The 15,889-nt window shown below is 31.5% G+C and overlaps 2 protein-coding genes across 6 annotated transcripts; one reads left to right on the forward strand and one right to left on the reverse strand.

Annotated features, from left to right (window-relative positions):
* The first annotated feature begins 2,328 nt into the window (after nucleotides 1-2,328).
* On the forward strand, nucleotides 2,329-11,243 carry LOC109802316 (uncharacterized). Of its 5 annotated transcripts, none has more exons than XM_083072183.1 (11): nucleotides 2,368-2,485; nucleotides 3,054-3,206; nucleotides 6,699-6,862; nucleotides 6,967-7,069; nucleotides 8,146-8,258; nucleotides 8,940-9,008; nucleotides 9,476-9,591; nucleotides 9,857-9,911; nucleotides 10,362-10,482; nucleotides 10,768-10,910; nucleotides 11,005-11,243. In XM_083072183.1, the coding sequence occupies exons 3-11, from the start codon at nucleotides 6,725-6,727 to the stop codon at nucleotides 11,101-11,103; spliced, it is 957 nt and encodes a 318-aa protein (XP_082928309.1). In that variant the 5' UTR covers nucleotides 2,368-2,485; nucleotides 3,054-3,206; nucleotides 6,699-6,724; the 3' UTR covers nucleotides 11,104-11,243. The 5 variants fall into 5 exon arrangements, with proteins under 5 accessions (XP_020219221.1, XP_082928309.1, XP_020219220.1 ...); XM_020363631.3 differs by lacking the exon at nucleotides 3,054-3,206 and adding an exon at nucleotides 4,852-4,921 and having other exon boundaries at nucleotides 2,369-2,485; XM_020363632.3 differs by lacking the exon at nucleotides 3,054-3,206 and having other exon boundaries at nucleotides 2,329-2,485.
* A 714-nt stretch (nucleotides 11,244-11,957) lies between these two features.
* On the reverse strand, nucleotides 11,958-15,889 carry LOC109802463 (protein DETOXIFICATION 21). Its single transcript, XM_020363846.3, has 8 exons — nucleotides 15,451-15,889; nucleotides 13,787-14,328; nucleotides 13,570-13,656; nucleotides 13,382-13,438; nucleotides 12,672-12,910; nucleotides 12,398-12,516; nucleotides 12,227-12,313; nucleotides 11,958-12,123 (listed from the first exon to the last, which is right to left on the reverse strand). Exons 1-8 carry the CDS (start codon nucleotides 15,706-15,708, stop codon nucleotides 12,046-12,048), a joined length of 1,467 nt encoding a protein of 488 aa, XP_020219435.1. The 5' UTR covers nucleotides 15,709-15,889; the 3' UTR covers nucleotides 11,958-12,045.

Consider the following 15,889-nt stretch of genomic DNA (forward strand, 5'->3'; position numbering starts at 1 on the left):
TTAAAATAATTGATTAAATTTATAGTTCACAAAAATAGGACTCAAAATGCAATCCTTCTTATATTAAACACAAACATTTTTCATGCACGAGAGCATTTTTTTTAGGGAGTTTTTCTTTGACAATTTTTTTATATGAATTCTTTTAATTATTATTATAATTTAGATTTTATTTATCATAATTATTTATAAATTAAATTTTAATATTTTTAAAGTAAATTATCTATTAATAATATAAAGGGGAGAAGTTCTGCAACAATTTTTTTTCTACCAAAAATTCTAACCATCTTCTCTCTAAAACTCCTTCAAAACCTTTTTTATATATCAAAATATAACATCATAATAATATATTTTGTAATATACTTGTTTTCAATGTAAAAAAAATGACTTTTATTTTTAATTATATGTCTCAAAACCTTTATTCATTTAAAAATGTTAATTATATTACATATTATATGAAAATATAAGTCAAAATTATAGGAATATATATATATATATATATATATATATATATATAATACATTAGTTGTAACAAATAAAACATTAATTTGTCTTGTGTATGCAGCCGCGTTAAATCTTGGAGCCAGTTATTCCACCCTTTGAGGTGCCTCCAACCTAGCGAGGAGATTAGTCACTGCTGTCGGCGATGGATACTCCAGGAACGAATAAAAAAAAAGTAAAACATTAATTTTAAATATAACAATTTTTTTAAAAAAATAATTAAATGTGATTAATTTTACCTATTAATGAATTTTGAGTAATTTGCCTATCTAAAGAGTCGCTAGGAATTTCCTAATTGAAGTGAATAATGTTTCATTATTTATCAAATCTTTAAATTCAAAATCTTAGGTGAATAATGATGGAAAATGTTTAAATATGTATAAGTAGGGATGGCAATGGGGCGGAGCGGGTACGGGTTTTATGATACCCGTCCCCGTCCCCGCGAGTCAAATCCATCCCTGTCCCCGTCCTCATACCCGTCGGGTATGTGGTTTTCATCCCCATCCCCGTCCCCGTCGGGTATCGGGTATACCCGTACCCGTACCGTCAATTTTTTTATTTTTTATTTTTTGTAAAAAATTATTTTTTTAAATTATTTTTTTTATTATATTATAATTATAATTAAGTTATTTTTCTATCTCATATTATAATAAATAATCACACATAAAAAATATTAATTTTTTTAATATAATTAAATTAAAAGTGAGTATTAAATTAAAAATGGAAACGGGTACGGGTACGGGGCGGGTAAGTACATACCCGTACCCGTACCCGATTTAATATATCGGGTTTTACCCGTACCTGTACTCGTACCCGGTCAAACCGGGTATTCCCCGTCAAAGTCGGGACGAGTTCGGGTATTATCCGCGGGTACGGGTATATTTGTCATTCCTATGTATAAGTATAATTTTTAAACAACAAATAATTGTAATTATTAATATGAGAATGTTTTTGTGAAAAAGTGAGATAAAAATGATTTTGGAAAAATCATATTTTTGAATTTTTTTTTTAAAAATAACTACCAAATGTATGAAACTAAGATTCATATTTAAGATTTCCAATGTAAAAAATATTTTTGCATACTAAATGTTCCAAATCAAATCTATATTTGTATATAAAGGCAATTTCTTCCTTCTGTGTATACATTATTTTTGTCAAATTTAATCCTTCCAAAAAAACAACATAATAATAATTAGCAAAAGCAAAAAAAGGTCTTTTAACACATATATTTTTATTTAAATTCCTTGATAACTATCTACTATCTCGGTCAATAAATATGTATTCAAAGGAAAGCACAAAGTGCCTTTACCATTACCATTAGTATAATATATAATATATTATAATCTATACTAATATATAAAGAAAATATTTTTTTAGTAATTTTTACATAATATATCATTATATTTTTTATTATTAAAAAATTAAAATTAATAATTTTTTTAGTAATTATTATTCTTTTTTAGTAATTATTTACTCTACTATTTTTATTATTTAATTATCTTTATTATTTAACCTCAATTTTTATTTTAATTTTACTTTTAAATAAAATATAAATGTACGAAATATTTTAACCTCATCAATAATAAATAAAAAAAATATCATTTTTATTTTTTATTTTTTTAAAATTCATTTATTCTTTAACTAACTTATCTATATTTATTTAAAATATTTTATTTTTATCCTAATTTATCATTTAAACCATAGACATTTTTGTAGTAACTTAGCATTTTTTTTAAGTAACAACCACAGTTAGATACGTGTCTTGATTCACTAAATAAAACCATCATTATCTGTTTTAATAACTTTTATTATAATTTTCTAAAAATAAATATGTAGAGTGATAGATAAAGTTGATATTTTACCAAATGTTTTACTACACATATCCATCCAATTTGCTGGCATTGGACTATCAAACACTGCAACAGCTCTTCTCTCCCGGCGGCGGCGGCGGTGGAGGCGGCGTCACCTTGTACATTCCTCTAATCTAGTAAGTCTATCGGATCTACCGACGCATCGAGAAACTCCCCTTTTCACTCTTCATCGTGCGTCGTTCCGCTTTATTTATTTCCTATTAGGTTACGAGCTCGCAAATTTTGATTTTGATTAAACTGTTCTCTTTCCCTTTGGATATTGACATTATCACAAAGTTCAGACCCAAACGAGTGTAATTGCTTTGGGAAAATATGGGCTTCTGTTTGGTCAATATTACGTTATCTTTTGATTCCGAATCAATTTTTTTTTTGCGTTGTCTTTTGATTCCAAGTGCAATAAGAAAAAGAACCGGTGTTTCTATCTTTTACGAGTCTCAGTTGCTTTATTAAATTTTGAAATTGTGACAATTTATTGACTCTTTCTCCTTTACTTGTGGATGTGCTTAGTTGGATGGTTTGTAGTTGATTGGGCTTTACTAGGGGCGTGGGAGTGAGATTGGGGGAGGTTGTGGCATTTTACTTTTGCAGTGTGTTGGTGACAAAATGTTATTTCTGGAAGAGTCAACAGTGTTATACTAAATTTGTGAATATCATTTCCCTTGTTCATTAGTTTCACGTCTTTAGGTGTGTGCCAGATTTTGTAATGATTATGGCCTCTTATGTATTTTGGAGTTCCTGGTGGTAACTGGTAATCCTTGGCCTTGAGCCCCGTGTTAACTGTAAAATGCCATGATCCTGTGGTCCAAACTCCAAACAACAAATGATTTTCAAGCACGGGTAATTTGAATTGTTCTTTTATTTAATTATTTTTTTTTCTCAGTAGGTTGATGTAGTGATCTTGGTGAAGTGTGCTTGTCCAGGATTTCTTTGTTATGGAAATCTTTTGCACATCCTTGTCGAGGTTGCTTAGAGGCTATAGGAGATTAGGAGCAAATTTTAGAGCTAAATGGTTTGTCTATAGACATGATTGACTATAGATTATATAACATTATGGTGTTATTTGGTTTCTGTAGCCAATTTCACCCAGTAGGAAAAGACATAATTGTTGTTGTAGTTGAAGCATGCTTGTCAATCATGGGTGATAGCATCACAATTGTGGGATAGAGGAGCGGAGTGGCATCTTGCTGCTCCTTAGAGAGCCGTTGCGGCACGTTTTGATGCCATTTTCATGACCAATAGTGAGCGTAGTGCTTGATTTTCCTAGGAGCCTTCAAATTTCTTTAGTATTTGGTGAGGCAGAGGTGTTCTGCAACCTCTGTCAAGGAAGAGAGGTTCTGTAACTTCTGGTGAGGCAACCTGGGGGGTCAAGTCAAGTCTGAAAAAATGAAAGTTAAGTCTTTCAATGATGAAGGGTTAGCTATTTATGGTTCCATTAGGCTCCTATAGAGGTGGCAAATGGATGAATCAAATAATTTTTTCGTTGGATTATAATGGACCGGATTAAAACAATCCATTAATCCATTTGGATTCATTAAAAAATTATTTAAAGATCTAATCCATCCGATGCATTTAAGGAAGGAAAAAAATGCCTAATCCATCCATTAACAAATTTCTTATGGATGAATATCCGACCCATCCATGAAAATGTTTTAAAAGTTAAATAATTTTTATTTTTGAAATATTCTCTTTCTTTATCTTCTCTCTATTTGTTCTCGCACTCTCTTGTCTCTATTTTTGGCTATTCACACAATTAATGTCTTAAATTTAATAATTTTTTTGTCATTATATTACCTACAAAACTTATGTCTATTGCAAATTTAACATGCTCCATCTGTGGTGGTTGTTTATCCTCCAATGAAAGTGAGATTTCATATTCATCTGGCAATAAAAAATTGTATTAGTTTTATTTTCTTTAACAAAATCCAAACCTTATCATTTTTTTTTTGTAATCTTTTTCTTTCAATAGTAATGTTGAATGTTTGCTAAAAATCTATGGAGTCCTTACAAATCTTATAAATCCATAGTCTTTTCAAATCTAATAAATTTTTATAATAAATTCAAATCTAAATTTCTAAATTTAAATTATAAAAGTCTTTAAAAATTATCTTATAAGTCATTAATTTTATGTAATCTTTTAAAATACGCTCCCCTTATTGTAATCCAATGAATTTTGAATAAATAGCGGATGGATCACGATCCATCCATAAAATTAAATGGATGGATTAGATCCAATTTATCATTATTATATTTGTGTAATGGATGAATGGGATGGATGATGAATAAATGAATTGTTTTGCCACCCTTAAGCCCCTATCGGCCTATCATATGTTAATAGAATTGTTAGAACAGTTGTAACTAACTAAAGTTAGTTACTTCTAAGATGGCTTATTGTTACATCAATTTCCCTATTGATATACAGTTATTACATACTAACACTTTACTCTATTACTAACTAACTAACTATCTAATGGGTATCTACCAGGTACCCTTATACATGCAACTTGGGCTATCATCTTAAATTATGTCTCTTTGCTCATCTTGTTCTCAATTTGGTACGGAATAGATAGTATTGTTTCTATTAATTATGTCTCATCATCGATTGCTCCTCTTGTTCTCAGCTTGGGTATCATATTTATTTTTCATAAAATATGTCTATGTATTGTCATCAATAAACGTCACAAACCATTTAGCACTAGAGATAAATTTCACAACGGGTCCCCACACATCAGAGTGTATTAAGTCAAAAGGGAAAGAACTCTTATTACCACTAATTGGAAAAGAGGGTGTTTAAAAACTGACAAACATCACAATTAAATGAATCAACAAAAACTTTTGTAAACAAATGCCGTAACAAAGAATTAATAAGACTAAAAGGAGGATGTCCAAGTCTCTTATATTGAAGCCATATTTGAGAGGTGGCCCAAGTATCAATCTTCGCATGGTGGCTTGAGGTTGACTCCATGTTCTTGTCACCATTCCTTTTCTGCTTTAGGAAGTATAACTCACCCTACTCTTTATCAATTAAAATTGTCTTCCTCATGGCCAGGTCCTGAAAGGAACAATGAGAATGAAAAAAAGTTACTCAACAATTCAAGTTTTTTGTGAGCTTTTGTATAGAGATAAGACTGTTAGTCAATTTCGGGACATGTAAGACATTATGTAAGAAAATAAAGGGCTCAAGTTGAATGCTTCCAGAGCCAATAATGGACACGCTATCTCCATTAGCAATTGTAATGAATTGTTTGACATTTGTTTTTGGAATATGATGCAGTAAGTGAAGGGAAGGGGATCTTGTGATTTGTTGCTCTAGAATCAAGAATCCAAACTCTTTGAGAAATGAAGCATGAAGTATTGAAAGTACTCTTACCCTTCATGGACAGTGTACATGAGTTAGAGGGTTTACTCAGATTCAATCATCATTCTTAGATGATCAATCTCTACTTACATGCTGTAATATCTCGTTCCAGTTGAAAGGGAGGGGAATTTGCATCGCCCATGGATGAACTCAAAAATAAATAGGAGAGAGTCAAAGAACTCAAATCTGTGTTAAACAAGAAGGATGTAGACGTTCCTTTTTGGCTCATTGCTAACTCCAATAGTGGCCGTGCTAGCGGTGGAGAGGGTGACAACAACTCTGATTTTTCTGATAGGATCTCTGCTACCAAGTTGAAAGTGAGGATTCTATTAATTTGTTTCTCACTAATTACATTCTTCTCTTACCCTATTATAGAGATACATTTTTCCCTAAAACAGATAACTATGAAAATAAACAAAAATAAAGGAAATAAGGAAAGATTATAAAATAATATCAAATCTCCTAAGATACTCCTATTTACAACACATATTCCTTTACCTCCTAGAAATTCAGGGTTTTTAAGAACACCCCTATCTCGTTGATTTGCATTTCAAATTATTCAGCTTGGTATCAATTAAGAAGAAAAGAAGTGCCTTTTTTAATGATTTTTTATTGGTAAACTGGTCGGTTTTAGGGTTTATGCAATTTCTATTGTTAATTGATTTATATGCGTTTTCCATTATTGAAATTCAGTTCTATTGGTTCGTATGTTGTTTTATTTGAGTAATCTAATGCCTCTTGTATCTAGGGTTTGGGGATTTAGGGGATTTTAGCCCATGCTTTGGTGTTTATTGACTTCTGAAACAAATTCAAATGATGTTTGTATGTGGGTTGTTGAAAAATTATGTAGTCCTAGTTGGTGTGATGCATAGAAATTGGAATTAATGTATTTTTGATAAAGAACATTGATGATGATGATGTTCTTGAACTTTATGATTCTGTGCTCTTAGAAATGGTGCTTTATTGACTTGTAGGCCAACCTATAGTAAAAATCATATTAATGTCTTCAAGAACGTTGAGGAGAAGACTCCATCATGGGGATGTTGATGGAAAAAGGCAGGAGCATTTCGAGACTTCGGGATTAGATTCTTTGAGTGAGCCATTGCTGGCAGATGATGATTATGTTGAGAATAAGAAGGTGAGAAACTGTTTATTTTAAATGGGGATGGGGGCAAACTGAATTCATTTTTTAGTTGTGCTTTTATGTTGTGATTTATATTTCTAACTTTCTATGTCATACAGATATGTACACTTGAAGATCCATGGGACGATGAGAGGAAGAAGGCACAATTTCATTGGACATTCATATTCTCAAACCTCATTGTGCAATGGGCACAGTGGTTAGGTATGTGGATGACTGTTTTGGCTTGCCTCTCAGCTACAAATATAATGAAACTTGATAGTATGGCAATTGCATAGTAGGTTGTTTCACTTTTGTTTTTTCGTCATGAGTGTTTTCATTAACTATAACTAAGCTAATGATGTTTTATTTATTTTCTCCTATTAGAAAGTTGTCCTATCTCTGGCATATGCTGACTTGACACATTTACTATTAAACATAATAGTTACCATTCACACATTCTCTGCTCAAGCGTTTGTGGACATTTTTTTCATTAGTGGTAGTTATGGGGCGGATAAAATCCAATGCTCTTGGCACTCTTCACATAATAAAAGTCTTTCTTTCCTTTGCGATCTTACATTTAGAGTGGTAACTAAAACAACCAGTCTTTCAGCTGTGAACATTGCATAGTTGAGCATTTTAGATGTAACTTGTAAGTATTAGTCAAATGAACTGACAAAGGACGATGATTGATGACAGACTAGTTTTTGAGTTTGGGGGCACATTCACATGGTGATTGGTGTTGTACAAATGACTTATGAGGTTTGAAATCGAAAGAAAATTAATGATATCTCTTTTACTTGTGGTCTTACATTTAGAGTGGCAACTAATATGATCAGCCTTTGGGCTGTGAACATTGCATAATTGAGCATTTCTGATGTAACTTGTAAGTATTAGTTGACTGAACTGATGAAGGACGATTATTGATAACAAGCTAGTAATTGAGTTTTGGAGCACATTCACATGGTTATGACCTATGAGGTTTGAAATCTAAAGCATAGAAATAGAAGGGTAGCATTGTCTCGAAATATGTAGTTTTTGAAAATACATGAACTTACTATCAGAGGGATTGTTTACATTATTCATTTCCAAGAGCCTTGTTTTATGATACTTGGAAAAAAGTATGAACCTATACTATAAGTAGTTAATAACTTAATATTATTGGTTTTATGTATGTTTGCTACATATCTTTTCCTCATTGTTGACTGGTGTACATACAATTCAGGAGACAAACATGCAGCATGTCATGATTTTAATGGTGATTTTATGACCTTTAACCTTATTTTATATTGTTTTTGCAGCAAATGTTGTACTTGGATCTGGATCTCTTATTGGGCGACTTTTATCATTTCCTTCTTCTGCTTTAAATATGCAAAACAATAAGATCCTTCCTCCATCTCTAAGCCCTCTACAGGTATATCTAGTGAAATCTTATTTGGAATTCTGATGTGCTTGTTTTAGTCAAACTCATGCTAGTATGTAACCAAATTCTACTTTAATCCTTTGGAAAATTAATTCATATGATTTTAAATTTTATATTTTGTATTTTCTATAATATAAATGCCATAAATTTACAAACCTTATCTAAAATACAGTTGATCTAAATTATGAATTTAGATCAATCTCCATCAAAGCCCCTAACTTCACCACCCTTCTTTTGAGAATGAAATGGTGCCAAGGAAATTCTGATAATAAAATCAAGTCTGTGATAGGATATTATCACTGGGTTTAGTTTAATATTGCTGCAGTGTCTTGAATGTTTGCAGTAAGGCGTAGTTAAGCAGTCAATATTTCTTTGAAATTTGATTTGTATTTGGTTGAATTATAAATGGAAAGGGAAAATTTTGAGATTTCAGAGACCTATTTTCCTCCTTTTATAAATATGTTTACTCAAACATTTGATTTGTTGAGATTTTTGGTTCTTTTGTTTTCTGTAGTTTTTTTGACTGTTTTGATTGTTGTGGGGTTTGTATGTTTGTTGTTGTTATTAAGAATATTATTATTATATTGCCGCTTATTTTTTATAGCTTTTAACTGCCTGTTTTTCTTGTTTATAGCTATTAGTAGATGTATTTCACATGCATTTCTTTTTTAGGAAGAAAGACTAAGAAGCCTACGACAAAGGCTTGAAGTACCCTTTGATGGTTCTAAAGCAGAGCACCAAGTATGTAATTAATACATTTTTTGTTTTCAATCTCACTTTACTGACATTTGCCTCTATATCCTGCATTCAATCTGATTTATTTTTCACCTAGTTTGATCCTACTGCTATCATCATGTGTACCTTTTGGTATCATTAAGCTGATTTTATATTTTGTTCTGCAACCTACATACATGCTTGATATACAATCTTAATGTGTTTGAACTGGAATGTCAGCATGGTAAACTACTTGACTTGCAAATGCTTACATACGAGGATAGACAATTTTTTTAAAATTAAATTGCCTTCCATAGATGGATTGAGAGGTGAACAAGCACAAATGACTATTTGTTGCATTTGGTATAGCATATGTATCTAATCTGCCCATTGGATGTTTATGAATATCTATATATAAATAGTCAATAGAATATGTAATAGAAATTTTTTTCTATTGATAGTAGGATGACATTTTTTAATTTGTTTGGCTGCAGGATGCACTTAAACAGTTGTGGAAATTGGCCTATCCTGACAGGGAGCTTCCTTCTCTTAAATCAGATCTTTGGAAGGAAATGGGATGGCAAGGATCAGATCCTTCAACTGATTTTAGGTTTGTAATAAAAAATTGCATTGTACTTTAAGGAGAGAGGGTGAGAGCTTGAGTATGGATAGAGTTTTATTTAGCATCAGGCCAAAGAATGAAAACATTATTTGATACCATTAAGGCTTCATGGGTTTACTAATAATAGGAAATGAATGAGAACATCCTGACCCTCTTGTTGATTACCGTAATAATCATGGACTAACACCATCCTTGTAGGTTTTACTTCTAGATTTGTGTCATTAGAGAATCTCATTCTAACCATGGTCTGCAGGGGTGGAGGATTTATATCATTAGAGAATCTCATCTTCTTTGCGATGAAGTATCCGGTAAGTTTCTTCCATTGTATTTGCATTTAAGCACACATTGCCCTTGCTTAATGAATAGATTTAATATTTCTTGTTAATATATTATATTAATTATTCTTTTCATTATATATAAAGTTGTAATTTGCTCACGCATTTATCTCTCAAGATCAAATTCTAACCTCATTCTTGTTAAAAAATAGTGTTTTTAACTTTATAACCTTTGTTGTACACTTCTACCTACTTGTGCATGTTTGAAATTGTCACATGATTCACTTCGACTTAGAAATTACCAGATCGCAATATAATATTCCATTGTGATTTAAGATATTAAGCTATTATATTTTACGCATTTGCAAACTATCTGCATTAAACACTTGTGTAAAAACAGCAAGTTTACACATTGTGTTACATACTTTATTAAGTAGCAAGATTTTGTTTAGTCATGCACATTTCTACTTGTCACTTTTATAGGATTCATTCCAACGATTATTGCATAAACAAGATGGAACCAGAGCTGATTGGGAATATCCATTTGCAGTAGCTGGAATCAATATTTCTTTCATGTTGGCACAAATGCTGGATCTTCAAGCAGGTAACATATTCTCTTAAGAAGAAATTCAGTAGTTGTAATGATGCTTATTTTATGCTCTAAGTAGTTAAATTTATTATAGAATATCGTTTCACCTTGCCACCTTCACAAATTAGTATTAATTTTGTGGGGTTTCCTTATTTGTTCTCAGGGTTGTTTCACCTTGCCACCTTCACAGATTAGTATTTATTTTGTGGGGTTTCCTTATTTGTTCTCAGGGTTGTTTGTTTATTGCTCACATATACATCATATTTGTTTACTCGTCTGAAGCAACTATTTTCCTTGTAGGGCTTCCATCTTCTACGTCAGGTGTTTGTTTTCTTAAGTTGCTTGAGGAGGATGAAATGGCATTCGATATCCTTTTTTGTGTTGCCTTTCAAATGATGGATGCTCAATGGCTAGCAAAGCGTGCAACATATATGGAATTTAATGTAACATATCATTAAATTGTATTTGTTCATTGCTCAATTATTTTTATTTTTCTGTGATAGTTTTCTTGATACATTTATGATTTGTTTTCATTAGGATGTTTTGAAGTCCACAAGAACACAGTTAGAGCGTGAGCTTGCGCTTGAAGACATCTCTAGCGTGAGAGATTTACCTGCTTACAACATGTTGAGATGATTGAGGATTGCCATTTAATTCAACGTTTCTCTCTTTTGTTATCCCTCCTTACATGAAATGTATCTAAATCATCTGACACTTAATTTCTATATAGAAATGTGAAAAATCAATTGATAGTGGGTTTGCAAATATCATTTCAATCTTTTTGTTGATTTCCAACACCCTTTCATTTAAGCATGTGTTTTCGCATTTTGGAAATTCATAAAATTTCTGTTTGTAATAATTTATAAACTTTTATGAATTTTACTGAAGTATAATATGCTGGTGTAGAAGCCATAGTCTATAATTGAAGTCTTATAAAGCAAGTATGATAATTTGTGAGTAGTGAGTCTATATTTGAGAATCGAAGATGATAATCGCACACATACATAATAATCACATGATAAAACCCGATAGAGTTGGGTTTAAAATTTTAAATTTGATCCTAAACTTAGGGACACGAGTAGGGAGAGCCAAATTTGTTCGTAACTTGCTTTCTCGTCATCCCTATCCTCAAATCTTACTTTTCCACTTAGGGATGGTGCAAGGAAATGGTCAATTAATGGGGAAATGTCATAAATTTTGTTTATTAAATCCAATAGACTAAATCATTAACAAGACATTGTCATTTTATGTCATAATTTATTTAATATAAAATTATGATAATGTCCCTGATTGAAAAAACTTTAAATGAAGCCAAGCCAAATTATTCAAAAGAACAACTCTTACTTTGTGCCTAGTGGCCCATTCTATACATTATTGTAGTGAACCAAGCATTTTAGTTTCTTGTCCTTGGGTATAAACCAAATAAACAAACTTGTATTTTTGGTGGGGAAAATAAAATAAAACGGTAAAAATATGTTCTCCAATAAAGATTAACAAATAAATGACCATAAAATAACTATCAAGCAATCTCTTGTGGCGGAATACAAATAATGACAAGATATAGATAGGAGTCTGAAACTAATTATTTGATGTAATTGTTTCATGATCAAGATCCACCTTGGACCACTTATTAATACGATTACGAGCTATAATTACCTGCAGTAATATAATGATTTCATTAGTTTTTATATCTCATTGTGATTTGCTTCAAAGGGAATCTAGTAAATAAGAAGCAACGAGAGGAAAATGAATCAAATACCTGCTCATCCCAATTAGTTTTGCAGGTTATTATAATGAGGATTATCGTCTGAATTAGTGTCCCAAGCAACATTCCAATCCAAATACCCTACAAAAGAAGAAGTGTCCAATGATCATGAAATACGAAATAAGTGCAACTTGGAAAGGAGGGAAGAATACTACAAAATCCTACCTTGACTTTCCAGTTAAAAATGTTACCAAGTACCATTCCAATTGGAATACCTATGATGTAATAACACCCTATATTCACATATGCTACAATGCTTTGCCACCCTGCTCCAACAGCAACCCCTGTTCAAATCATATAATTTCGTGGCTTTCAAATTCTTTGAGAAAACACAAACCGGCCAAATAACAAATTAATTTGGTTTTATCATGTAAAACAATAGGATTCAAAATCTTAAACAAATTCTTTAAACCAAGAAACCAAAAGTTGCAAAACATACCTGAGAGTACAGGTTGAACACTATTTAATAACAAAGAAATTGCTAATAAAGGTGACAAATCCCCAACAGCAATGACCACGTCTTCATTTGAAGTAAACACATAGGCAACTCTTTCTCTAAAAAATAAGAAAAATAGAAATAAGACGAATCCAATTGTAAAGGATGTAACTACTGTCACAACTATAGAGAACTTTGCGGCTTTTGAGCTTCCTCTTCCAAGTTCATTTGCCACTCGAACACTGTAAATTAAGAAAGAAAAAGTTTATATTCCATGCTAAGGAAACAATATTTCATTATGTTGTAGATAATGATACAAACAAGAGAAGTGATTCACTTACTTCAAAAATAAGTCTACTTAGATTTACTTTACTTAATAACTCATATTCTACATCAAATTTTAACGATCTAATGTTAAATTAAAAGTTCTTATTATATAAATCAAATCTATAAATTTTAAAATTTTTTGAAAACTATTTGAGACTTCATTCTTTTGATTCAAATTAACAGATAATTAATCATTAAAATATTTTATATATTAATTTTCAATCTTTTTAAAAATTCGTAAACTTAATTTATGCGTTAAGGATTTTTAGTTATAAAATATAAATTATCGAGGAAAGTAAGTCTAAGTATACTTATTTTTAGAATAAGTGAATCCCTCCTCTACAAACAATGACTAAAAACATTATAAAAGGAAAGGATGTCATTACCTAGATGCGGCCATAAAACCAAATGATATCATCATTTCCCATCCGTTGATGTTAAGACTGTAAATAATTAAATTTTATCTTAAGCAAGCCAAGAAATAAGAGTCTACTATATGGTCTAGCCAATACTCACACAACCAACAACATAAAATAATTTTTCAACACAAATATGTTACAATGTAAAGGATTACCATATAGATAGAGCATCAATTTCAACCTCTGCATTTTTCATGTTGCCAGTCAAAAGAACTAATATCGTGTTGTACCAAAGCTCAAGACTGTAAAATATACAACAATATGAAGTTAGTAAGCTTAGATGTTAATCTATTCATAATTCCATATCGTAAAGGAAATCCAAATTTATTCAGTAACCATGACATTTCTAAGTTGATAGTGAAGAAAACTCACCATAACATGACACCAGATGAAAGGGAAAGCTTCACCAAAGGCCAAAGATCCTTGAATGCTAAAAATGAGAAGCCATGCCATGTTTTTGGGCACCAACCACATGTAATAAATATTAGTTGACCAATGTTGGGAATCCAGTATGCTAAAATTGTTGAAGTCATTGCCCCAGGAATCCCAAGCTTGAATTTTATTGTCAATAGCCAAGAGAGGAATAAATGAATAATTATTGAGAAAGCTGCCAAGAATGAAATAATAACATTCTTGTTTTGAGATTGCAAGAATGTCTGACAATTGAATGAGACAATGTAAGCAAATAAGATTGGGATTGACCAAAGGGAAATTGTTCCTGCCGCTTCTGCTATACTTTTTTCTTGGCCTAAGATTACCATGATTGGGGTTGTAAAGATCAACAAGGGGAGAAGACATAGTGCAGTTAAGAATAAAACTATCCATGATCTTTGAAGATACACTCCCATCATGTCATATTCTTTTGCACCGTATGCTTGTCCACAAAGTGTTGTCAATGCACTTGCCATTCCTAACTACAATTGTCAGTTACACAAATATTAATAAAAGAATGCAATAACCATATGTAGGTGAAGTATAAACACAAACACATATTATGTTGAAAGCTCACTCATCAACAAATTTACATAATTTTGAATATCGTGATAGATGATGTTCACAAGCCTCAACTTTTTAATTTAGTTTTGTCCCATCAATCTTTGCTGTATTTGTTTTCTTATTACCTGAGATTCACTATTGACTAAAATCACTATTTGCTACTTTATATAACTCCAATAGATTAAACCAACCAAAAACAAAAGTCAAGAAATGTAATTTATTTTTTCGTGACAGAAAGAAGAGATCATTATTTCTTTGAGTTGATGTATACAAGATATTGCTTAAAATCTAAAAGGGTTGTTAGAATCTTTTGATGGAAGCTTACCATTATCTGCAACTGCAAGTCTTTGTTGTTGTTATGTTATGTATATATTTATGTGTGCAAGTATGTATATTACGGTTCTGATTCGAATCCTATTGTACTTGCTAAGGTTTCCATTCTAGGTTGTTTCTCGTGGTCTCGTTCCCTAATTAATTGATTTCTTTTGTTATTAATGGTATCGTTCCTTCTATGTTGCCAATATAGAACTATTTATAGTGTTTCGATTATTGTACATGTATATATCATCATCTTCTTTGAGGGTTTTATTAGAATATTAGTTGAGGGCTTGTGAAGTATGGTATGAAATAAGAGAGTTTGTATACATATGACACATTCTAATTATTTCTAGTCCCTTGAGGATCATCAATCGTAGTGGTTCTCGGTTGGAAAAAGGTAAATGTTTCGCTTGGTTTTATCTACCCATTGTCCACCTAGATGAATGATTAATTATGTGTGTAAACGTGGTTAATTTTACTTCATAAGTGATTAATAATACGTATAAAATTTGAACAAACGCCACTTCAGTTCAGAAGTTAATTTTACGAGATTAAGCATGTTCAATTTCAATAAAATAACAGTTTTTACTAATTCATTGGACTTGTTGCACGAAATTTATGATCGTACTAATACTAGAGTATATTAAAAAGTAGATATGGATGAAAGTTAATTATTCAAAAATAACTTGTAATTTATATATTTTGTGAGTGTAAGAACATACCAGAATACCATTGGCAAAGCGTATGAGGACAGTGAATACAAGAGCAAAAGCAGCGAGTTGCGTTGAGCCAATATGGCCAACAAATGCTTGGCTTATGACACTGATACCAAAGGTGGTGAACCTTGTGAATATGCCTGGTGCTGCCACTATCCACATAACCTTGCTCTCTTTCCATACCCTCTTAGCCAAAGATTCTTCCTCTTCTTCTGATGCTTTCTCTCTTCCAAGAAGCAACTTCTGCTTTGGATTCCCTTCCATTTAGTCTCCTCAACCTTTTGCTCATGCACGTACTCCCAGTGCCAGATACAGACCGATCATGCACACAGACTAAACTCAAACAATTATTTGGTTTTTTCTTAGGTCAAAAGTTCTAGCTATTACATCGATCAATACCAGCCACAGTAGATCCAGCCATTTAGACAAACTTTCAACACACTTA

This window comes from Cajanus cajan, chromosome 4, assembly GCF_000230855.2.
Source record: "Cajanus cajan strain Asha chromosome 4, NIPB_CcT2T_4, whole genome shotgun sequence".
Taxonomy (NCBI): Eukaryota; Viridiplantae; Streptophyta; class Magnoliopsida; order Fabales; family Fabaceae; genus Cajanus; species Cajanus cajan.